This window comes from Macaca fascicularis, chromosome 20 (assembly GCF_037993035.2).
Source record: "Macaca fascicularis isolate 582-1 chromosome 20, T2T-MFA8v1.1".
Classification (NCBI taxonomy): domain Eukaryota; kingdom Metazoa; phylum Chordata; class Mammalia; order Primates; family Cercopithecidae; genus Macaca; species Macaca fascicularis.
In genome coordinates, this window is record NC_088394.1 from 20,473,517 (window position 1) to 20,498,719 (window position 25,203).

Here is a 25,203-nt window from a genome sequence, read left to right on the forward strand (position 1 = left end):
CATTTTATAAAAACAAAAAACAAACAGACACTCACACAGACAAAAGCCACAATTGTTTCTCTGGCAATAAACATAGCTTCTGTTTGTTGAGTATGCACTGTGCTCAGTTATTTACCTGCATACTGTCACTTAATTCTCACAACAATCCCATTTTACAGCTGGGAAAACAGAGGATAAGACAGGTTTAGTCATTTGCCCAAGTCTGAGTCTGATTCAAAAGTAGGAGCTCCTATCCTAGACTTTAAAAGGAAGGAAAGAAGGGAGGGAGGGAGGGGAAAAACTAAAAGGAAGGGAACAGGGAAAGAAGAATAGAAGCAGCAAAACCATGCAATGATTTGCTTTGAGACTAATTTTAAGGCCAATGACAAGAGTTTCTCTTTCACTGGGGGACCTTCGGAGAAACCACTGCTTGGCATTTGAGAAAATTCTTCCAGGCCTTAATGATATGCACACGAAATCCCTTGTTATTATAGAAGCACCCCACCCCCACCCTTTATTTTCTGCTTGCAGACATCTGTGTGTCGTGTTCTATTTCTAGCTCTGACGTCACGATCGAGACCTGATAAGACTAGCAGCCTGGCATTATCTCCATGGAGCCAGCCAACCGAGCGAGGAGTTCTGTCCTCCCTGGAAGCCAGGGATGTGAGCTTCACCTGCGTGTAAATCGCCGAGAGCTGCAGCCAACACTTTATAAGCAGAGGTCTTGCCGCCCATGGGGTCTCCCACAATCATGTAACCATGTCTCACCAGCATCATTTCGTAGATCTGGGAGGAGACATCATTCATAAAAGAAGTTAATCATTGCAACGCTCCCCTATTATGAGTTAGTCAGAAGTCAATGAGGAATGAGGAGTCAGAAGAGGATTCTCACAGTCGCTTCTACCTCTGGAGAGCTACGGTTCTTTTCGTAATCTACAGTTCACATATCTTTCAGATGAATAAATATATGTATGCATCTCAGATTATTTAAAGGCTGGGAACTACCATTTGCTCTGTACCTTGTCTATGTTAAGAATCAACTGATAACCCAAATTATTTAATCTACTCCGATATCACTGACCACCTTTTACAAATGGTAAGACTGAGCCCAAGAGAGGTTAAATACTTGCCCAAGTTCATCAGTGATGGAGCCAGAATTTGCAGACAGAGCTATTTGACTTTAATGCCTCTAATATTTTCATGACACTATTGCCATTTACTTTTAAAGAGAAAAAGAAAATGGCGGTCATTTTAGCAAACTGTGTTTCTCCTGGAAACTTTCTTTCTTGAGATCTGCTTTGGTCATTTGCATTTATGTGAATTTTATGGCTAAAAAAAATTTCCTCCTTTAGACTATGACTCCCTCAGAGAAAGGGAACACAAGCAGCTTTTTATTTTAAAGATAAATTCGTATTATTTTTCACCTTGGAGGTAAGCAATAAGAAGCATCTAAATGAAGGTAGTGACAATGGGAATGGTAGAGAGAGGAACATATGTCATTCAGCAAATATTTGTTGAGCATCTACTATGTGCCAGACACCGTTCTGGGTGCTATAGACAGAGCACACAACAAAACAAACAAAATCTCTAACCGTTAAGTAGGGTTGACATTCAGGTAGGTTTGAAAGCTACTGTTTGAAAGTTACAGAGCAGAGAACAAGACAAAATCCCTAACCATTTAGTAGGGTTGACATTCAGGTAGGTTTGAAAGCTTGACTGTGCATCAGAAATAAGAGGAAGGCTGGGCTTGGTAGCGCACGTCTGTAATCCTAGCATTTTGGGAGGTCAAGGTGGGTGGATCATTTGATGTCAGGAGTTTGAGACCAGCCTGGCCAACGTGGTGAAACCCCACGTCTTCTAAAAATACAAAAATTAGCTGGGCATACTGGCGCATGCCTGTAATTCCAGCTACTCGAGAGGCTGAGGCAGTAGAATCTCTTAAGCCTGGCAGGTGGAGGTTGCAGTGAGCTGAGATGACGTCACTGCACTCCAGCCTGGGTAATGGAGGGAGACTCTGTCTAAAATAAAAAACAAAGGAATAAGAGAGGAAGACATTAATCACTCATAGCCTCTCACATTCCTCCTGACATTGTGACGTCAATATGCAAAAGGGCAGGTAGCTCCAGACACCTTGTTTTTGAAAATATTACCTTGTTTTTGTAAATTGGTACTAAGCTATATGAAAGTTCATCTGTAGGTCTTCAAATTACTTTGAAATACATCAACAAGTAAGATGGATGGATGGATAAATAATCAAGCAAATAGTATACAATATTTATTGTAAAATCTGAGTGGTGAGTACATGAGTGTTCTCTGTACATTTCTTTCCAATTTTCTGCATGTTTAAAATGTTTCGTAATAAAATATTGAAAATTAAAGCTCATGCCTAGTTAAAGAATGGTCCTTCTGCAAAATCTCAATCATAAATTAGGGTTCAAAATTGGGTTAAATGAGTTGTGTCAAAAACTAGCTCACTTGCTAATACAGTAGGGAAAAAGTGATTATTTTTACCACAAGGCAGTGTAATCTCAGAATCTGGAGACCTGGGTCCTAACATGAACTTCACTTGTAACTCGCATTGTGACTTTGGGAAGTGCTGATGCCAATGGTGCTGACGATGATGGCGGAGATGGTGGAGTTGATAATGATATAGCATCAGGTACTATGTGTAGCGCTTTACACACCTCTTCTCTCAAAATTGCTCCAGTTTACAGATGACTGAGGGTAAAAGAGGTGAACTAATTTGCCTAAAATCTCACAGCACAAAACTGATGGGATTTGGGAGGCTGAGGTGGGAGGATCACCTGAGGTCAGGAGTTTGAGAGCAGTCTGGCCAACATGGTGAAACCCTGTCTCTACAAAAAGAGTAAAAAAATTAGCTGGGCGTGGTGGCATGCACCTGTAATCCCAGCTACCCAGGAAGTTGAGGCAAGAGAATCACTGGAATCTGGGAGGCACAGGTTGCAGTGAGCCGAGGTTGCGCCACTGCACTCCAGCCTGGGCAACAGAGCAAGACTCCGTCTCAAAAACAAACACACACACACAAAAACTGATGGAGTGAGTAAGTGGATTTTTTGGTTTTGGTTGTTTGTTTTACCTCCATTTCTTTCTTCTTCTTCTTTTTTTTTTTTTTCTTTTTTTTGAGATGGAGTCTTGCTCTGTTGCCTAGGCTGGAGTGCAGTGGCCCGATCTCAGCTCACTGCAAGCTCCGCCTCCCGGGTTCACGCCATTCTCCTGCCTCAGCCTCCCGAGTAGCTGGGACTACAGGCGCCCGCCACCAAACCCAGCTAATTTTTTGTATTTTTAGTAGAGACGGGGTTTCACTGTGCTAGCCAGGATGGTCTCAATCTCCTGACCTTGTGATCCGCCCGCCTCGGCCTCCCAAAGTGCTGGGATTACAGGCGTGAGCCGCCGCGCCCGGCCCTCTTTCTTCTTTTTTTTTTTTAAGAGTTGGGGTCTCACTCTGTCACCCAGGCTGGAATGCAGTGGCATGATCATAGCCCACTGCAGCCTCAAACGCCTGGGCTCAAGCCATCCGCCCACCTCAGCCTCCCAAGTAGCTGGGACTACAGGCATGGGCCATTACGCCCAGCTAATGTTTTACTTGCCTTTCTACACAGGCACCTCTGATTGCTGTCACTTCAGTTCCAGTCTCCTGTAAGTCTTTACTGTTTGCTGACTCCAGCAAACAGTAAAACAGGCACATTTACATGGGTTAAGGAACCAACCTGGATAATTTTCCCTATAAACCAAGGTACTGGCTGGAGTTTCATCTTTATGATGTTATCATTCAGCACTTTCAGAAAAACTTCATAGTCTGGCTTTGGAAGAACAACTCCAGGAAATAAATCAGATATAATTCCCTGTTAAAAAGAATTTAAAAGAAAGTGGAAAGGATTAAGTATCAGATACGTGACTTCAACATTTTCCTAAAATGAGATGTATCAACAGAAATCTTTGAAAAATTCCAGACCTCATTTTTCTTACACCAAAACTTGTCTAAAATTACAAATGAAAACACTATACAACATAATTTCTGGCCAGGCGCCATGGCTCATGCTGGTAATCCCAGCACTTTGGGTGACTGAGGTGGGTGGAGCACCTGAGTTCAGGAGTTCGAGACTAGCCTGGCCAACACGGCGAAAACCCGTCTCGACTAAAAATACAAAAATTAGCTGGGTGTGGTGGTGCGTGCCTGCAATCCCAGCTATTCGGGAGGCTGAGGCAGGAGAATCACTTGAATCCAGGAGGCGGAGGTTGCAATGAGTCGAGATCATGCCACTGCACTCCAGCCTGGGCAACAGAACAGAACTCCATCTCAAAAAACAAAACAAAACAAAAAAGACCCTATAATTTCTCCCCCAAATAATTTTAAAAGTCAGCAAATATTTAGTGAGTCTGGATTATCTTCCAGTCGTTGTACTAGGATGAACAAGATAGTCATGACTTCTGTCTTTATGAAGCTCAGAGCCTGGCAAGTAAGATTAAATTAATAACAAAAGGAAACTAATTAAATTGGATAAAAACACTTATTATGTATACCCAAGAGCAAATATTATCCTATCGGCGAAACCATTTTTATTAAAAATCAGGCAGAGATGTTTGCTATTACTCATTATTTAACATTTGTAGGGAGGGTATCAGGTGGCAGAGATGCTGGCCAAAGAAGGGAAGATGTCAGGAGATGGAAGAGGATATGGGGAAGGCACCAAAGACAACGTTTCATCTTCCAACATTGAGCCTTGGTCCTCAGCCAAGGTTCCGAACCACTACATACCTGAAACAGAGGGACATCTTGCGCTAAGAACTTGGCCAGGTTGACATCAAGCAATGCCCGGAGCAACAGGACACTTTCGTTCTCCTCTGGATACTTGAGCTTCAGGTTTCCTGCAGCAGTAAGCACAGACTTGACAGCACGCATGCCGTAGTCATAGTGATGCTGAGAGGACAGTTGTTCCGAGCACAGGCGGTAGGTTGCAACGATCTTCTGGGCAAGACTAGGAGGGCAAAGACATGTATGAGACACCCACAGAGGACCACATCCTGCCCAGCAGACATTCCCAATATCCTTGTTCTTGCCCCACCAGCAATCAGGCTTGCCCACGGACTTGATGGAGAAGCCCTGTCCTTTAAGGGTCTTTTAACAGAGTTACCATAATGAGGTATGGAAGCATGAAAAAAAGCATGTGCACATATATGTATAACATGTATGGTATATGAAATCATATGTTTTTGGCCAGGTGCAGTGACTCATGCCTGTGATCTCAGCACTTTGGGAGGCTGAGGCGGGAGGATCGCTTGAGGCCAGGAGTCCAAGACCAGCTTAGGCAACATAGTGAGGCTCTGTCTCTACAGAAAAATTTAAAAATGAGCTGGGCACGGTAGCATGGCACCTGTCATCCCAGCTACTCGGAAGGCTAAGGGTGGGAGGACCTCTTGAGCCCAGGAGTTCAAGGCTGCAGTGAGCTGTGATAGCATCACTACACTCCAGCCTGAGCGACAGAGTGAGACTCTGTCTTTACAAAAATAAAAATTAGATTAAAATAAATTGTATGGTGAGGCTGGTGTCGAATTCCTGACCCCAAGTGATCTGCTCACCTCAGCCTCTCAAAGCGAAGGGATTACAGGTGTGAGCCACCATGCCCGGAAGAAATTGTATGTTTTATACCTCTGTATGTATATATAAATGTATGCACACACATATACACACACACAAGTTAGGGAAGAACATATCAAACTATCAGGGATATTAACTCCTGGAGAGTGGAACTATGGGTTACCGAGGGGAAACTCACTTTTTTCATTTCTGTCGCATTATAATTTTTTCAATGTCCATTTTACTTTTTAAATTTAAGAAGGTCAGTACAAATTGTAATACACTCAGCCCACAACACACAGATGCTTACGTGCACTGCATACTTACGCACACACTGCAGTGCACATAAGTGTACATGTGTTGTGTACCGAGTATATTAAATTTTGAATTGGGTTTCTTATTCTTCCTGGATACACGGGTGGACCACATTTCCCAGCCTGCCGTGCAGTCAGGGGAGGCCACATGCTACTGAGTTCCAGCCAGTGCAATGTGAATGATAGTGACTGACATATGTCAATGGCAGGGCAGGCCCACGAAAACCTCCTCCGCGACAGCCTCTGTGCCATTCATGGGCTGTAGCCATGAACTATAAGCAACCTGGGTAACCATGGTAACTATAAGTAACCATGAACTGTAAGTAACCACCCCTTGGGGGAGAAGTGCCCTTGATCACAAGCACCCACTTTGGATTTTCAGACAAGATCGGCTGCGTTTAGTGTGGTATGGCCGTAGACTCATTTGGGATTTTCAGCGAGTAAAAAATAAACTTTGCTATGCTAAGCCATTGAGATTCAGGGGTCAGTATTACCCTAACTAATATACTTATGCACTTTTCTCTCAAAGAGATCCTCTTTACAAAACTGATTTCGTTTAAAAACAAAGACTTTGTGTTGTTCACCAGCACCCAGCACAGGGCTGGGCATAAGGTTGCTGGCTCAATTAAGGTTTGCTAATTAAATAAATAAATGAATTGAGTGAGCAAATCAATGCATTCCTGGTTACTATAGAAAACAATGAGTTAGGCCGGGCGTGGTGGCTCAAGCCTGTAATCCCAGTACTTTGGGAGGCCGAGACGGGCGGATCACAAGGTCAGGAGATCGAGACCATCCTGGCTAACACGGTGAAACCCCGTCTCTATTAAAAAATACAAAAAACTAGCCGGGCGAGGTGGCGGATGCCTGTAGTCCCAGCTACTCAGGAGGCTGAGGCAGGAGAATGGCATAAACCTGGGAGGCGGAGCTTGCAGTGAGCTGAGATCCGGCCACTGCACTCCAGCCTGGGCGACAGAGCGAGACTCCGTCTAAAAAAAAAAAATAAAGAAAGAAAGAAAACAAATGAGTTAAATGTCATATGACTGAGGCAGCCTCTTGGCCTAGGAAGGGTGATATCATTCTATTGAGAATTTCTGCAGCCCCTTGGATTATAAACAAAGACACCCAGGCCATAAAGACATTCATTGTAACAGAAAGTCAACTGACGTGATAAAATTTAGAATGAGAGCAATACAAGCCATTTTGCAATGATTATTCATAACTCTTGGTACATGTATTACATGTATGTGTGTACACACACACACACACACGAAGACACCGATCTGCGTATAAGTGTGTGTCTTGGAAACTGGACAATACTTGAATGAGAGACAACCTAGTTAATTGGAGGCAATACACGTTATATTAATAATTTTTCCTCTTCAATTCTGGAATAATTGCATATGTTTTATAGTGTTGCTTTTTTTTTTTTTTTTTTTTTTTTTTTTTTTTTTGAGGCAGGGTCTCACTCTGTCACCCAGGCTGGAGTGCACTGGTGAGATCTCGGCTCACCGCAGCCTCTGCCTCCACGGGTCAAGCGATTATCCTGCCTCAGCCTCCCAAGTAGCTGGGATTACAGGTGCGTGCCACCAAGTCCGGCTAATTTTTGAATTTTTTGGTAGAGACGGGGTTTCCCCATGTTGGCCAGGATAGTCTCAAACTCTTGGCCTTAAGTGATCCCCTGCCTTGGCCTGCCAAAGTGCTGAGATTACAGATGTGAGCCACGGCACCTGGGCTTGTTTGTTGCCTTAAGCCATTGAGTAATGTGGGTATGGATGTGTCAGAGTGAGGCGTGGGGAAGATATAAGTAGCTACTTTCTCTAATAGAACTCAGGTGTATGTAAAGAGAGAGCGGGGCCCTGCCCTGGGAATCTGGGCCATTTCCCCATCAGAAATGGGGCAAGACCAAGGCCAGGGCTATGTGCTCTCAGACCATCCAGTAAGCTGAAGCAAGTTTCTCAAGCTTCTCTCTTTTATCCCAATGGGCAAACCACCTTGAATCTGCCACGCACACAAAAAGCCACTATTTAAAGCCCTTTAGAATGCACTGGAAAACCCATGTAACACACCTTCTGGAGTCCAGAAACCCCATGGAGTAGAGGGAGATTTCTCCAATGAGGGCGTAATCTGGCACCATCATGGCCACTGTCCGGAACAAGGCCTGGAAAAGAAACAATGAATCAGACTTGGAACATGTGCAGTGAATACTGAGGGAAGGCACATCCACAGAAGCAAAGGGAAGTAGCACGGTCCTTCAGGCCACTCCAGTGACAATCAAGGCAACAGGACTGGGGGACAAGTAAGTGCAGATGGACCATCCTCAGTTGGCCAATGCATGGCTCAGCCGACCTCCCTACTGGCCCTGTGCGGGTACATGTCGTTACTTACCTTCGGTCCCTCAGTGGTTCTGTGGAAGGCCCTAGGTGCTGGTACACCTCATTCTCCTATGCCAAATGAGGACACCTCATAGCATCACTCAACTGTTGGAGCTTCCCAGTGTTCAACATGGACATCAGAAGTCATTTAGGAATGCAGAACCAATAGGTATCAGAAGAAGTCAGACAGATCTTTTCTAAGACAGAGTCTCTGTCGCCCAGGCTGGAGTGCAGTGGCATGATCTTGGCTCACTGCAACCTCCACCTCCCGGGTTCAAGCAATTCTCGTGCCTTAGCCTCCCAAACACCCAGGGATTACAGGTGCCCAACACCAGGCCCAGCTAATTTTTTTATTTCTAGTAGAGATGGGGTTTCATCATGTTGGCCAGGCTGATCTTGAACTCCTGACCTCAGATGATCCAACCGCCTCAGCCTCCCAAAGTGTTGGGATTAAGGCGTGAGTCACCGTGCCCAGCCAGACAGACCTTGATTTGAGTTCCTGTTTTGCTCCGGACTAGCATGGGCAAGTTATACAACCCTTGTAGATCTCAGTTCTTTCATCTCAAAACAGACTAACTTTACTCTCTTCATAGAGTTATCATGAGAATAAATGATAGAATGCAAGTGAAGTGCTTACAAGAGTATGTGGCACATAGTAAGTGTTCAATATACACCAGCTACTGCATTATTACCTTGGATCTTAGAGGAGAAGTAACTTGCCTGAGTCACCCAGTTAGTTAGAGCTAATGCCAGGGCTAGAATCCAGGCTTCCTGATACCATGCCCGGGTGCTTTCTACTATACCACGGCATCGTGAAAGCTGCTTGTGATGAGCTAATATGGCTGTTGGCTGGGATGGGTGCAGGGGGTGCTTACAACTACTGGGCAGTAAAAAATGAGAAATGTGGCTGGGACTGGTGGCTCACACCTGTAATCCCAGTACTTTGGGAGGCCAAGGCAGGTGAATCGCCTGAGGTCAGGAGTTTGAGACCAGCCTGGCCAACATGGTGAAAACCTGTCTCTACTAAAAATATGAAAATTAGCAGGGTGTGGTGGCGCATGCCTGTAGTCCCAGCTACTCAGGAAGCTGAGGCAGGAGAATCGCTTGTACCCGGGAGGCAGAGGTTGCGGTGAGCCAAGATCTTGCCACTGTACTCCAGCCTGGGGGACAGAATGAGACTCCATCTCAAAAAAAAAAAAAAAAAAGAGAGAGAGAGAGAAATGTGGATCCAAATTCTATCTTGGCCTTCACTGGCGTATGTTGACCTAGAGGGGAGGAGCCACTTGAAGCATCACCCTGACTATTTTCTCTTCTCAGAGAGAAGTGGTCCATCTGAATAAGATTCCAGGGCTCCAATCAGAATGCATTAGTAGCAGGGGATAGATCATGTCCTAAAGTCAGTGGATATGGGTATGGCTGGGTCTCTCTTACCACTTCCATCCAAGGGGACGGGGGAATAAATTTACCCCCAGGTAGGTACCTCTAGAGGTTTCTCTTTCTTTTTCTTTTTTTTTTGAGGTGGAGTTTCACTCTTGCCTCCCAGGCTGGAGTGCAATGCCACTGTCTCCAGTCACTGCAGCCTCCATCTCCCACGTTCAAGCGATTCTTCTGCCTCAGCCTCCTGAATAGCTGAGTGGGATTACAGGCGCTGGCCACCATGTCTGGCTAATTTTTGTATTTTTAGTAGAGATAGGGTTTCACTACGTTGGCCAGGCTGGTCTCGAACTCTTGACCTCAGGTGATCTGCCTGCCTCAGCCTCCCAAAGTGCTGGGATTACAGGCATGAGTCACAGTGCCCGGCCCAGAGGTTTCTATTCTAAACAGCACACCCTACGTGTATATCTGCTGGCATTTACCTTGAGGTTGTCAGGCAGTTCAGCCCTGCCAGCATAGCCGGGGTTCATGGTGATGAACACAGCGCACGTTGGGTTCAGAGAGAGCTCAGTGCCTTCAAAGATGAACATCTTTAGCTTCCGAATGATGGCTTGTTGGATGCTGAGGATCTGCTGAGCGACCACAGACAGCACTTCCACCTGGGGTGAGAATGCCCGGCTGATAGGAGCTCCTGCTTCTGTCTGACAACCACCCTACTCTACCAGAGTCCTCCCACATAGCAAAGAAAGAACCCAATCACCCGGAAACCAACCACACCTGCACATTCAAAATTAGGAGCATGATTTGGGGTTTTGGTAAAAAAAAAGAACATAGGTTTGCGCGTGTGTGCGTGTGCGTTAATAGTTTCCATAGTATTTTCTCTTTGTTTCAACACCTGGCATAGTACTTGACATACAGTAGGTATTCTGTGTTTATCGATTCATATTGGTTCAAAGATCAGAGATTTTTATATTTCCTGATCTTCATTCATCATCCAAACAGAATTATATACTCTTTTGTGATACGTCTTTTGTACTTCTACTATAGACTTTTATCATGTTGGTATTTGTTTCATTAAATTTTTATTTCCCTTTACTAGATTGTAACAGTCTAGATAGCAAGACCCCCCCTTTTTTTTTTTTCTGAGACAGAGTTTCACTTCCAAGTTGGTATGCAATGGTGAGATCTCGGCTCACTGCAACCTCCACCTCCTGGGTTCAAGCCATTCTCCTGCTTCAGCCTCCTGAGTAGCTGGGATTACAGGCACTCACCACCACACCCAGCTGATTTTTATATTTTTAGTAGAGACAGGGTTTCACCATGCTGGCCAAGCTGGACTTGAACTCCTGACCTCAGGTGATCCACCCGCCTTGGCCTCCCAAAGTGCTGGGATAACAGGTGTGAGCCACCACGCCCAGCCAAGACCATCTTTTTTTTTGAGAGACAAAGTCTCACTCTCACCCAGGCTGGAATGCAGTGGCTGCATCAAAGCTCACTTCAGCCTCGAACTCCTGAGCTCAAGCAATCCTCCTGCCTCAGCCTCCTGAACAGCTGAGGCTATTTTATTTTTGTAGAGACAGGGTCTCAACTGTGTTGCCCAGACTGGTCTCAGACTCCTGGGCTCAAGTGATCCTCCCACCTTGGCCTCCCAAAGTGTTGGGATTACAGGTGTGAGCCTCTGTGCCTTGCTATACAACCATTTCATGCTCATCTTTGCAGCATGAACTTATGCGGAATATCTGATGTATAGTAGTTGCTCAATAGTTTGAAATGGGCAAGTGAATGAATTAATATGATGGAGAAATGGGGATATGTGTATAAAACATGCATCTGTCTCCTTGAGACTCCTTCTGTTTAATTCACTGAGTACCTGCTTTGGAGGTTCTCATGTCTGCCATCCAAGAGACATAAGGCCCTGTTATTAAGGGGTGCAGAGCCAAGAAAAAGGCCCCTCCACACACAGCTTCTTTGTTTTGCAGCCTAGAGGCAGAGTTACCTCGATCCTGTTGAATTCATCAAAGCACGCCCATGCTCCAGCCTGTGCCAGCCCCTTGAAGAACTTCCCCATAGCTTTGTAATCCAAACCATCGGAGCAGTTGAAGACCACACACTAGAAAGAGGGAGGATGTGGGTATCATTCAGGGTGGATTGCATCCCATCTGAATAACCCTGCACCATTCAACAGCAGTGGGCTCCTCTCTCCTTGCTCTGCTTGAAGGAGCTGGGGTCCACGCTGCCTGTTAATGCTAAACTATCTTAAACTTCATGCTTACTTCCCAGAATAGGGGTGCAGAGAGGGCCTGGAAGGGAGGGAGGGGATAGATGGCATTTCCTTACCTGCTTAGCCAAGGCTTTGGCCAAATCTTTGGTGGTTTCTGTCTTGCCAGTCCCAGCTGGACCCTCTGGAGCACCCCCAAGGTTCAGCTTCAAAGCTCCCATCAGTGTCCTATGGGAAGAAAATAGGACTTCAGTGCTTGAGGTTTAAGACCCAGGAAAGAAACTGGCTTTTTATTTATTTTGACTCATACAAATATTTAGGTTAGTGCTAAAGTGACTGCAGTTTTTGCCATTGAAAGTAATGCTAAAAGCTGCAATGACTTTTGCACCAACCAAATCGTTAAAAATTTTCCCGATTATATGAGCAATACAACATCACTGTAAAAATTTCTATTTTACTTGGCATTGTAACCTCAGAGCCCAGCACATGAGTAGCACCCATAAATATGTGTTTGAATGAATAAATGAATATATGTATATATAAAATAAAAGTGAAAATACTCATAAACTCCACATTCCAAAGATCACCAGTGCTAATGGAATGGTGAAAATAAATATATTTATCCAACTAGATTATGAATTCTTTTTTTCTTTTGAGACAGGTTCTCACTCTGTCGGCCAGGCTGGAGTGCAGAGGCATGGTCACAGTTCACTGCAGCCTTGACCTCCTGGACCCAAGTGATCCTCCCATCTCAGCCTCCCAAGTAGCTGGGACTTATAAGCACATATCACCACACCTGGTTAATTTTCATATTTTTTGTAGAGATGGGATTTTGCCATGTTGCCCAGGTGGGTTGGTCTCAAGTTTCTGGGATCAAGTGATCACCCACGTTGGCCTCCCAAAGTGCTGAGATTACAGCTGTGAGCCACCATGCCCAGCTAGACTATAAACTCTTAAGTTCAGGAATCATATTTGATTGCATTTCATAACCTTGGTAAATTAATACAGTTCCTGGCATGTAATAGGTGCCAGATATATGTTAGAAATGAATGGTGTAATAACTGTGGTTCCATGGCCTTTGGTATGAGTCTCTATGTTTTCATTTAGCACTCTATCTTGTAATCATTTGAATATGTCTCTCCCGACCCCCCAGTTAGATTTAGGGTTTCTTGAGGTCATGCATGGTACACAGGAAACTTCAAAAAATGGTTGTTGAACAATGAGTGGAATAAATACATGAATGAAGAGCAAAAGTCATGACCATAAAAAAACAAGTGGTTGAGGATTTTGAAGGGAGAAAACATTCCCAAGCATTATTTTTGCAATCTAAAAAACTCCCACTATAAGGAAATATATAAAAGCAAAGAACATCTAAACATCACAAAACCGACAAGTTCACAAAATCCCGATCTCAAAGGCTGAGTTCCACAGAAAATGTCAGAGCACTTTGCTGAGCACAGAATGGCCAGATATTTTCATGAGACTGGCTGGCAGAGCATAGAGACCCCTTGGCTACGTTCTTGACCTCACTTCTTGTCTATCTTATGGCCATAGGATCTCCAGGTACCATCTTGATTCCTGCCATTGGAGAGCCCTCTACGTCAAGTCCTGTGCCATGTTCATGGACGTGCACCAATATTCCACTTGTTGGTTCAAATATATTGATTTGCACTAGAACTATTACTGGGTTCTCATTTCTAGCCTGAAGACCTACTTTGCATGCCTATCTTTGGGACTATGGAGAATCTAACAATCTGAAGTGTGAAGGGTAAAGGTAACCCAAGACATCCCTAACTTTCCTCCCCAGAGTCTTCTTCCCCTGGAGTTCTCCATTCACCCGTCAGATCTAGGAGCTCCAGAGTGTACCTGTAGCAGCGGTCTGTGAGGGGTGTGATCACCAGCCGAGGGGAGTTTCCCAGGTACTCATAGCCATACAAGGCTTCTGTGGTGATAATCTGCACCTGTACATCCTGGGCCACCCAGTAGTAGCGCAACTGTGAGATCCACTGGAAATCATTCAGATCAGAGACCCTGTCCTCAATTAACTTGGCCACCACGTCGCGGGCTGTTGGGACACAGATGCAGAAACACACACACAGAGCCATCAGAACTCTCCATCTTCGTAAGCTCCTCAGTTAGAAGTGGATGTTATCAAGGTCCCCCATTCTCCAAACAATTTTATTTTATTTATTTATTTTTTGAGATGGAGCCTTGCTCTGTCCCTCATTCTGGAGTGCAACGGCGTCATCTCAGCTCATTGCAACCTCCGCCTCCTGGGTTCAAGCGATTCTTCTGCCTCAGCCTCCCAAATAGCTGGGATTATAGGTGCACGCCACCACACCTGGCTAATTTTTTGTATTTTTAGTAGAGATGGGGTTTCAGCATGTTGGCCAGGCTGGTCTCCAACTTCTGACCTCAAGTGATCCGCCCACCTCGGCCTCCCAAAGTGCTGAGATTACAGGCGTGAGCCACCGCGCCCGGCCCAGACAATTTTAGATTTCTCAAGCCTCCTTGCCCACCCCCACCCTGCAGGCAGCAATATCTGTTAGAAGCTGGTATTTGCTTTCTCCCAAAACCAGGCAGAGAATCTGCTTCACTATCTTCTCTCAGACAGTACAGCAGAGGTATTAAAGGTGCGTGCTCTGAAATCAGACTGCCTGGGTTCAAATTCTGGTTCCACCACAACCTAGCTGTGTGACTTTGGGTAAGTTCCTCGACCTCTCTGTTCTTCAGTTGTGTAATCTGTAAAATAGGGATCATATAGTACCTACATTATAGGGTTATCATGAGGATTAAATGAATATATATGCACATACGTACATGCCTACATCTAGACACAATAGAGAGAGCTGTTCTTGGCGTATGAAAATGTTATACAGGTATTAGCTACTGTTATCATCCCCAAATTCTTGGAAGTCTGAGCCAGAGGGCTTTGCAATGCATACTGACTCCAAATGCCATCCTATTTCCAATATAACCCTTTTGGTCCTGTTTCAGGCCCCTAGGATATCCTAGGAGAATGCAATCAGCATAGCCTTATATAGCAGGGGAAGGAAGCCCGAGAATCCATGGTTAGATATATCCTTTCCATCTGGAGGCCTGAGAAACCAGCTGGAAGATATACATTTCTAGCTTTTCTCTTTTCTCTCATGGGACTGTAAGCCCTGATTTAATTTTATCCAAGTGACAGGGGCCTTGAAGTTGAAGAGTGGATCTAGGCTGATGAGAATCATTCATTATGTTTTTGGTAACTCAGGTGGAGAGCTATGGAGATCTCAGAGCTAGTACAGCAGACTCAAAAGATTCAGAACCTGGGGCTTAGAGAGGTAACTAACTTGCTAAGAGGCACACAGCTATAATAGCAAGCAACAGAAGCGCCTGTGTCTGTCTGCTTCCAAGCCTAAGGGACTTTTCAAAGGGTTGGTTCCATTGAACCTTTCCTGCCTCTCTGTGACAGTCTTCTTTATTACAGTAAAATCCAAAACCCTGCAGGGAAGAGTCCTTGAAGAAGATTATATCCACAGCTTTTTCTTCCTTCCCAAGGAATTTAATTCTCCTCCTGGCTCTTGGGGAAATATACAGGGGAACCACCTGATACCTTCTCCCAAGGAAGAGGGTATAGGGCAGGAGTATGGTATGCCTGAGGGATCCAAGAGGAAAGTGAATTTCAAGGGATTGAGTTGGGGATGCCTTCACCATGCAGTGTGTGTATGTGCACTTGCATGTGTGTGTGTGAGTGTATATGTGTGTGGGTACATGCGTGTGTGCATACATGCATGCTTGTGTTTGTGAACCCAACCACACTCAGGTACCCTGGGCAGTATAACCACATCTGCACCAATTATTCCTAACAGCTGAGTATGTAGCTGTATGAAGAGCACATTTTCCCTTCTCTCTCCTTGATGTTATGCTGGTCTACCTAATGAAATCAGATTGAAGTGAGCATTAACCTGAGGGGAATGAGATGCCATGAAATGCCAGTAGGAAGCTGGGTGTGTGAGCAAGAGGCTCTGTTCCCAAGCAACCAGCCTGGTCCAGCCCTAGTTTCCTTGGTGATGGAGAGAAGGTGTGGGGGTGGTTTGTTTTATATAAAGACACCAGTTTTTCCTCCTCCTCCTCCTCCTCTTCCTCCTCCTCTTTTTTTTAAAGGAGGAGCTGGAAGGCATCCTCTCTCACCACCCACTGCTTGCAACATTGCCCATTTCCAGTCCCTTAGGCTTGGAAGCAGACAGACATAGGCGCTTCTCTTGCTTACTATTATAGCTGTGTGCCTCTCAGCAAGTTAGTTACCCCTCTAAGCCCCAGGTTCTGAATCTGTGAAATGTCTATGAAAATGAGATAATGAGGCCGGGCACGGTGGCTCAAGCCTGTAATCCCAGCACTTTGGGAGGCCGAGACGGGCGGATCACGAGGTCAGGAGATCGAGACCATCCTGGCTAACACGGTGAAACCCCGTCTCTACTAAGAAATACAAAAAACTAGCCGGGCGAGGTGGCGGGCGCCTGTAGTCCCAGCTACTTGGGAGGCTGAGGCCGGAGAATGGCGTGAACCCGGGAGGCGGAGCTTGCAGTGAGCTGAGATCCGGCCACTGCACTCCAGCCTGGGCTACAGAGTGAGACTCCGTCTCAAAAAAAAAAAAAAAAAAAAAAAGAAAATGAGATAATGTATGTCAACCACTTAGCACAAAGCCTGGCACCTAGCAAGGATGCAAAAATATTAGCTACAGTTAGCCAAGGAAAGGATTCCACGTTAGCGAAGCTCAGAAATGACTTTGGCCATCATTGTCTCAGTACAGGCCCTGCTTGGAGGGCTCCTGGAAATCAGTTTGGGGGTGGGAGAGGAAACACAGGTGGAGAGCCCTTCGGCGTTGGCTTTTCTCCTTCCTCCTCCATCTTACTCTCAGTTGGAGAAAGCTCTCCCTAATGAGGAAGGAAACCCTGAATCATTCCATCCAGGAGAACTGAGATGAGCAAGACTAGACTGCTTCTCCTGGACAGTCAGTAATGATAGGGGAAGCCCACTGGCTTACCGTGGACATCGATGACCGTGAGGGCCCCGAGCGTGAGTCGAGCTCCACTGCTCAGCTTCCCTCGCACCAGCTGGACAATCTCTGCAATCTGATCATTGCTCTTTTTCAGAAAATTCTGGCAGGGGCAGAGGAGGGGACAACTGGTTACATTTGACTCTCCTCTGGTAATCCCTGTGTCAAGAAATGGTACCATGGACCACCGGATGGCTCAAGCCAGACTCCTGGGTGTCATCCCTCAAGTCCCCTTTTCCTTACCCCAGTCCTTAATCTCTGAATGAATTCCTAATGTATTGTGCTGAAAGAGGCAAGATTTGGAAGGTTTCATACTCCATAGTTTTATTTTTATACTATTGTGGAAAAGGCAAAATTACAGGAGTGAGCAGAAAATACCTTGGTAGTTACTGGAGACTTGGAGTAGAGAATGCAACTGACTACAAAGGGCCTGAGGACATTTTTTTGGATGGTGTGGAACTGTCCTATATACTGATTGTGATGGTGCCTACACCAATGCATGTGTTTATCAAAACTGAGAACCATATGCTAAAAAAGGTGAATTTCACTATATATACCATAAATCAGAATTAACCTCCCAAATTGGAAACTTTTTCACATTAAAGAGACAAAGGAGCTATAAAAACAAAATGTAACATCCTGGACTAGATTGCATCCTGGACCAGGGGGAAAAAAAAAAAGATAGTAGGGCAATTGGCTAATTTTATTTATTTATTTATTTATTTATTTGAGACAGAGCCTGACTCAGCCTCCCAAATAGCTGGGATTACAGTTGTGCACAACCACACCCAGCTAATCTTTGTATTTTTAGTAGAGATGGGGTTTCGCCACGTTGGCCAGGCTGGTCTCGAACTCCTGACTCAAGTGATTCACCCACCTTGTCCTCCCAAAGTGCTGGGATTACAGACATGAGCCACCACGCCCGGCCTGTCATTTCTTTTTCAAGATGACAAAATTTAAAATAGCCAATTTAGAAAGGTCTATAGATTAGAGAATAAAATCGTTATCAATGTTGATTTCCTGATTTGGATAACTGTACAATGGTTGTCTAAGATGTTAATATATGAGGAATCTGGATGAAAGATATATGAAAATTCTTTGTATTATATTTTCAGCATTATTTGTAAGTTTCACGTTATTTCAAATTAAAGAGGAGAAAAATAAAAGAAAAAGAAAACTTAAAAAGGAAAAAAGTAAGACCACCCTAGGTTCAAACCTTGCCTTTCCTACTTTCTAGCTATGTGGCTCTGGGCAAATGATTTTAAGCTTCCAAGTCTTAGTCTCCTGGTGTGTCAAATGCAGATTTTTTTTTTTTTTTTTTTGAGATGGGGTCTTGGTCTGTCACCTAGGCAGGAGTGCACAGGCACAAACATGGCTCACTGAAACCTTGACCTCCTGAGCTCAAGCAATCCTCCCACCTCAGCCGCCTGAGTAGCTGGGACCACAGGCACACCCCGTCACTCCTGGCTAACTATTTGTAGAGAGGGGGTCTCACTATGTTGCCCGGGCTGGTCTTGAACTACTGGTCTCAAGCAATCCTCCCGCCTTGGCCTCCCAAACTATTGGGATTACAGGCATGAGCCACCATATCCTGCCCTAAATCTAGATGATCATAGCTGCCTCTTCAAGCTGTGTTGAGGATTAAATGAGGTAGTGTATGTGCTGTTGGGGCTTCTCCCCACATCTCTCCTAAACACAGCTATTCCACAGCTATTCTAGACCAAAGTGTCTTCCTGCTGGCATACACCATGCTTTTCATCTTCAGGCTTTTGCATACTCCAGGTCTTCTCTCTGGAACACTCTCCCTCCTATTTTCTGCTCAGCTAATCCCTACTTATATTTCAGGTGTCCTCCTAGACACCACTTTTCTGGGAAATCTTCCCTAATCCTAACTTCCCTCCCCTCACTCTCTTACTCTTTCCTTCCTTCCTATTTTCCTCCTTTCCTTCCTTCCTTTTTCCTCCCTCCCTTCCTCCTTCCCTCCCTCCCTCCCTTCCCTCCCTTCCCTTCCCTTTCCTTCCTTCCTTCCTTCCTTCCATCCCTCCCTCCCTCCCTTCTTCCTTCCTTCCTTAAACCCTCCCTCCCTCCCTGCCTCCCTCCCTTCCCGCCTCCCTCCCTTCCCATACTTACTAGATGTCTGTTCTTTCCTTATCACAGTTCTATACAAGAGCCTTTTTCTCTCCCCCACCAGACCATAAATCCTTGAGGACAGGGACTATGTCTGTCTCATTCACATCTAATTACCTTTGTTAGCAGCAGTACCAGCACAGAGCAGATGCCAAACCAATATTTGTTAAATGAATAATAAATGGTTGGAGGGAGGGAGGGATGATTATTCTGTGTCAACACCTGCTTCCTTTAGGGCCTTGGTATATGATGGGAAACATTCTCCCTATCTATGGGTGGGAAAACTGGGGCACATGAATCCGCCTCCATCACAAAAAGTCAGAGATACTGTCACAAAAAGTCAGAGGATTTTAGAGTTTCTAAACTTGGAAAAGATGTACGTGAAAGCAGTTTGCATGTGTACAGTGCAATATGTCTATTAGGATTTATCAATATGGAATCTGTATAAGTTTAAACAGTGGCCAAATTTTATGTTCTAATTTCAGTTTATACAGCAAAACATAGGAAATTAAAACATATTCTAATACACAGCCAATCCTCTAAGAGCAATAAAGGAGATCTGGTGAGATATTCACGGGAAATGAGACCATGGAAGAAAGGCTGAATATGAAGTTTTCATTCATCCATTTAACAAATATTTGGTAAAGCATGGTGGCTCCCAGCACTTCAGTGGCCCCTTGGCTTAGGAAGAATACAGGAGGTCTCCCTTGGTGGAAATTCTGCCAGGTTGGCCCCTAGAAGCCCAGGGTACAAGACTTAGAATCCTGTAGTCCAGAATTTCTGTCTGGGAAGGACTAGGAGAGGTCTCGTACCATAGAATTGCAGGACAGCTCGAATCCCAAATTCTCCATCCCACTGTCCTCATGGGAACCCTGATGTCTGTGATGCTATGAGCCCAAATGATTTTTGTTTAGACAACAAAACATGGCTACTCTAATTATACATCATTCAAATCCTAATTGATGCTTGGATCTCTTCTGTAAGCTTCGCAGCAAGCTCACCTACCGGTAAGGTATTTTCCACCAGGGCTTGGGACACCTCCTGGGTCCAAAAGATGGAGGAGACACAGATAACCACCTGTCCAGGCCACTGTAAGACCCAGTGATTTCGAGCGACCTGGAAAAGTGCAGTGGGCATGTTGTAGGATCAGTTCACGTGTGGTTTAAACTGAGTTTACAAAAACATGCCCCAACCACCTCATCCCCACAACAAAAACAAAATCTTCCCCCACGCTCAGATGCTACAAGGCTTGACATCTCTGGGATTACCGATTTATGTCTTCCTTTCTGAGTTTTATGAAAAAGAAAAAAAAAAAAAAAACTCCAGTCATCTCATCAACTTTGCATTGTTTCCATGCTCCCATTCATCAAATTTTTCCATAGTTATAATCAAGGTGATGTTCAGAGAATTCTCATAACTACTGTTTTTTAATGGCTACCTAATATTGCAGTGCTGAGTCACAACTGTCTGAGCTGTTTCCCCATCCTACAATTTTTTCCCTCAAGCTACAGATCAGGAGCGGGCAAACTATGTATATAAATTTTTTCATAAATAAAGTTGTATTGAAATACAGCCGCAGCATAAAAAAGAATGAGTTCATGTCCTTTGCAGGGACATGGAGGAAGCTGGAAGCCATCATTCTCAGCAGTCTAACACAGGAACAGAAAACCAAACACCGCATGTTCTCACTCATAAGTGGGAGTTGAACAATGAGAACACATGGACACAGGGAGGGGACTTCACACATCAGGCCTGTCAGGAGGTGGGGGGCAAGGAGAGGGAGAGCATTAGGACGAATACCTAATGCATGCGGGGCTTAAAACCTAGATGATGGATTGATAGGTGCAGCAAACCACCATGGCACATGTATACCTATGTAACAGACCTGCATGTTCTGCACATGTATCCCAGAACTTAAAGTAAAATAAAATAAAATTTTAAAAAAATTTTAAAAAAGAAATACAGCCATGCCCATCATTTAAATATTGTCTGATGCTTTTGTGCTACAAGGGAAAAGCTACAGTACCCATTTACTATACATATGTATCTTATAACATTATGTTGTATACCTTAAATATGCATAATAAAATTTATTTTTAAAAATAGTTGCTTTGGGAATGTGGCCTGCAGAGTTGAAAATATTTACCATCTGGCTCTTTACAGAAAAAGTTTGATCTGAGGATGAAACTTGATAGATTTGATTTGGATGAAATAATTTCATACCGGTAACTGCTTTTCTTTAATTTTTGATTCAGAGCATGTCATAGGAAAAGGGATTGGTCTTTCATTTTACAATGCAAATACTATTTCAAGGGACAGCAGGCTCAGTCCCCAGGACTTTAGTGTGAGGGTGTTGAGTATTGCTTTGTTCTGTGGGTCCTGGGAATAAGAAAGTAAGAAAGTTAGTCAGTTGTCCGGGAGCAGTGGCTCATGCCTGTAATCCCAGCACTTTGGAAGACCGAGGCAGGTAGATCATTTGAGGTCAGGAGTTCGAGACAAGCCTGGCCAACATGGTGAAACCGCATCTCTACTAAAAATACAAAAATTAGCTGGGTGTGGCAGTGGGTGCCTGTAGTCCTAGCTACTTGGGAGGCTGAGGCAGGAGAATCGCTTGAACCCGGGAGGCGGAGGTTGCAGTGAGCCAAGATTACACCACTGCACTCCAGCCTGGAAGACAGAGTGAGACTCCATCTCAGAAAACAAAAAAAGAAAGAAAGAGAGCTAGAGTCAACATGAATGTTACTACAGGCTGGGTATCAAGTTATTCTGATAGGTTCTTTTGTCTTAAGGCTTAAATCATACCTGTTTCCCTTAAAGCTTTGGGAACGAGTTATGCCATTCAGGGCATCTGTAAGGTAAATGAATTATTAAGGGACTCTAAATAGACCTTGTGCCATTAATTCCATTTGACAAAAAGGACTGGTCCGTGGCAACCAGAGGGTTCCAGCTAACCCTCTTCTCTTGCATCACCTGCTTCTAACTGCCAACATCTCACCAGGAGTAGGTTCATTGCCCCAGGGTTCACAGGTAAAGGAAAGAGAGGTGCAGAGGGACAGGTTTTGGTAGAAGGCAGAGCGTCCAACTGAACTACTGATACATGAACCTTCTCCCCAATGTTCTCTTTAGTGCACTAGTGTCCCGGCACGTGTACCCTGATTCTTGTTTACCTTGACATATGCTTCAATCCCAAGTCCAATGACTTCTCGCATACTGGCAAGCATCATCTGCTCCACCTGCTGGAGCCACTTTTCCACCATGCCCTATGGAGCAAGACAGAGAGAGGGTGCAACAGTCAACCAAAGCCCAGAGGGAGGGACAGTGGGTAGAACACAGCTTTCTCTCTGGACATGGCTGGAGGGAGGCCAAAGGCTAGGCACCTTTTCAAGTCAATATTGTCTCTTTCCCAGTTCTCTGTTTTTATTGACATGGAGTCTTGCTCTGTTGCCAGGCTGGAGTGCAGTGTCACGATCTTGGCTCACTGCAACTTCCGACTCCCTGGTTCAAGCGATTCTCTTGCCTCAGCCTCCTGAGTAGCTGGGATTACAGATGTGCACCACCACGCCCAGCTGATTTTGTACTTTTAGTAGAGACGGGGTTTCACCATGTTGGCCAGGATGGTCTTGACCTCCTGACCTCATGATCTGCCCGCCTCAGCCTCCAAAGTGCTGGGATTACAGACATGAGCCACTGCACCTAGTCTCTCTCTCTCTCTTTTTTTTTTAAAAGAGAGAGACAGGGCGTTGCTCTGTCATCCAGACTGGAGTGCGGTGGCACGATCCTGGCTCACTGCAGCCTTGAACTCCTGCCCAAGTGACTCCTGCCTCAGCCTCCTGAGTAACTGGGACTACAGGCACACGCCACCATGCCCGGCTAACTTTTAAATATTTCTGTAGAGCCGGGGTCTCTCTATGTTGCCCAGGCTGGTCTTGAATTCCTGGCCTCAAGAGATCCTCCTGCCTCAGCCTCCCAAAGTGCTAGGATTACAGGTGTGAGCCATGGCACCTGGCCCCAGCCAATATTCTTTATCTGCTTTACACTTATTTTCTGTATTCTCAGAAGCGTATGCCTTCTAAAGGGGAAATAGATTTTTCTTTTTTCTTTTTTTTCAAGACGGAGTTTCACTCTTGTCACCCAGGCTGGAGTGCAATGGCACGATCTCAGCTCATTGCAACTTCCGCCTCCTGGGTTCAAGCGATTCTCCTGCCTCAGCCTCCCAAGTCGCTGGGATTACAGGCATGTGCCACTACACCTGGCTTTTTAGTAGAGACAGGGTTTCGCCATGATGGCCAGGCTGGTCTCGAACTCCTGACCTCAGGCGATCCACCCGCCTTGGCCTCCCAAAGTGCTGGGATTACAGTGTGAGCCACCATGCCCTGCCCATTTTTAACATGCATTACTTTCATGTCATTTTCTGAAACAGACAACTTCTCGGAAGGCAAATGAAACATCTGTCAGTTCATAAAATAAATTGCATCTTTTAAATGAACAGCTCTGATTCATGCATTATTCCAGTGGGTCTCAAACTTTGCTGTTCCTTGAAATCACTTGGAGATCTTTTAAAAATACTGATGACTGACTCCCATCCCTAGACTTCCTGATTTAATTGGTATGGGATGCAACCTGGTCATTTGGATTTTGATTAAAGCTCCATAAGGAAATTCAAATATGCAGCAAATTATTCAGTGTTAGAATTTCAGGTAACTGTAGCTGTTGACTTCAGGTGCTTGTAAGCTAGCTGGTGTCTGCATTGGTAATGTGACTCCTGGTTGCTGCAGTTTATATGTGTGGGTGGCAAAAACAGTTAACAAAGCAAGGCTAAGCTTGCTTGTCTGTTTCCACTTGAGGATGCTGTCACTGAGCAGAAATGGAAGTAATTTATACTTTACTCATTATATAAGGACATATGTATGAAAACCTGAGTTAAGTAGCATTATAGCTCTCATTGATTCTATGATGTTTTATTGATCTTTAAAATGAGTGCCCCGGGAAGCTACCTGTCTAACTGAATCGCTTTCAACTGAACTCCGCACATGGAAATCTAAACAGCATCGGCTGTTTTGATCTGATTCCTGCAACTGACTCCACATCGAACTGGGTTAAAATCCACAAATTTAATATATCATGTGGGTTGCAGTATAATCTCCATCTTAGAGATGGGTACACTGAGACTAAGAAAGACTGAGTCACTTCCCCAAATCTTCAGTCGTTACATTGTGGAACCTGAGTGTTCCATACCCCAGGCAGTCTGGAACTAGAGTCCCAGTGCTTAGCCAATATGCTCTCTGGTTTACTTTGTTATGGAGAAAAGAACCAAAAATGGGTAAGAGGAATTACCTTGGCATTAGCTGGGTAGATTTTCTGGATGAATGGAACAGTTTCTTTTTCTGAGCTGATCATACCTACAATTTCCAGATTGTCTATAAACTCGAGCTTGGCAATTCCTTCAAAGCACTTCTTCAAGTGCGGCTGCACTCGGAGAGGGTCCTTTGTCTCAGACAAGATTTCCAGTAGCTCATCATTTGATAGGAAGAAGAACCTATTTCAAAGCAAAGAAAGATGGTAACTGCGACCTCTTCCAAGAACTTTTTCTAGCAAGGTGATACTCTCTGACAGGTAGTCCATACCTAGGTGAATACCAGCTATGTCCTGCGGTCTTCACAAAGGCCCACCACTCTCTTTTATCACTTTTCATCTGGGGCATGGAAGGTGGAGTTTTGCTTTTCTTAAGAGATGAGGTCTTGCCATATTGCCCAGGCTAGACTTGAATTCCTGGGCTCAAGCAATCCTCTCTCCTCAGCCTCCTGAGTAGTTGGGATTACAGGCGTGAGCCATTACATCCAGCTTGGAGATGGTTTTGAATCTGAGATACCAAACTTGATTTAGCTAAAAGGCCAAGAAGCGATGGTTTTCTCTAAGAGCAAGAGAAAGAATAAAAGCTGGCATATGTGGGTTTCATAGGGCTGGGGGGTGGGTGCTATCAGCTGAAAAGAGCCCAGGCAGAACAGCAATTCTCAACTTTGTCTGCACTTTAGAATCACCTGGGGAGCTCATACGAAATGCCAGTGCCACAGTCCCACTGCCCAGAGATTCTAATAGAATTGATCTGGGGGTGCGGCTGATGAAATTTGTATTTTTTTAAATTTCAGGTCAGTTCTAATGTCAGTGTTGAGAACCGCTGGGTA

The 25,203-nt window shown here is 44.8% G+C and overlaps 1 protein-coding gene across 1 annotated transcript in view; it reads right to left on the reverse strand.

Moving 5' to 3' along the window:
* DNAH3 (dynein axonemal heavy chain 3) overlaps positions 1-25,203 on the reverse strand; it is a 205,269-nt gene that overhangs the window by 95,580 nt on the left and 84,486 nt on the right. Inside the window, exons 24-35 of the mRNA XM_045383002.2 lie at positions 24,356-24,557; positions 22,189-22,281; positions 20,027-20,137; positions 16,883-16,997; positions 13,720-13,918; positions 11,973-12,081; positions 11,632-11,745; positions 10,118-10,294; positions 7,956-8,047; positions 4,757-4,976; positions 3,708-3,842; positions 654-765 (exon numbers count right to left, since the gene is read on the reverse strand). Of these exons, the coding sequence (XP_045238937.2) occupies positions 654-765; positions 3,708-3,842; positions 4,757-4,976; positions 7,956-8,047; positions 10,118-10,294; positions 11,632-11,745; positions 11,973-12,081; positions 13,720-13,918; positions 16,883-16,997; positions 20,027-20,137; positions 22,189-22,281; positions 24,356-24,557 (1,679 nt within the window). The remainder of the gene's footprint in view (positions 1-653; positions 766-3,707; positions 3,843-4,756; positions 4,977-7,955; positions 8,048-10,117; positions 10,295-11,631; positions 11,746-11,972; positions 12,082-13,719; positions 13,919-16,882; positions 16,998-20,026; positions 20,138-22,188; positions 22,282-24,355; positions 24,558-25,203) is intronic.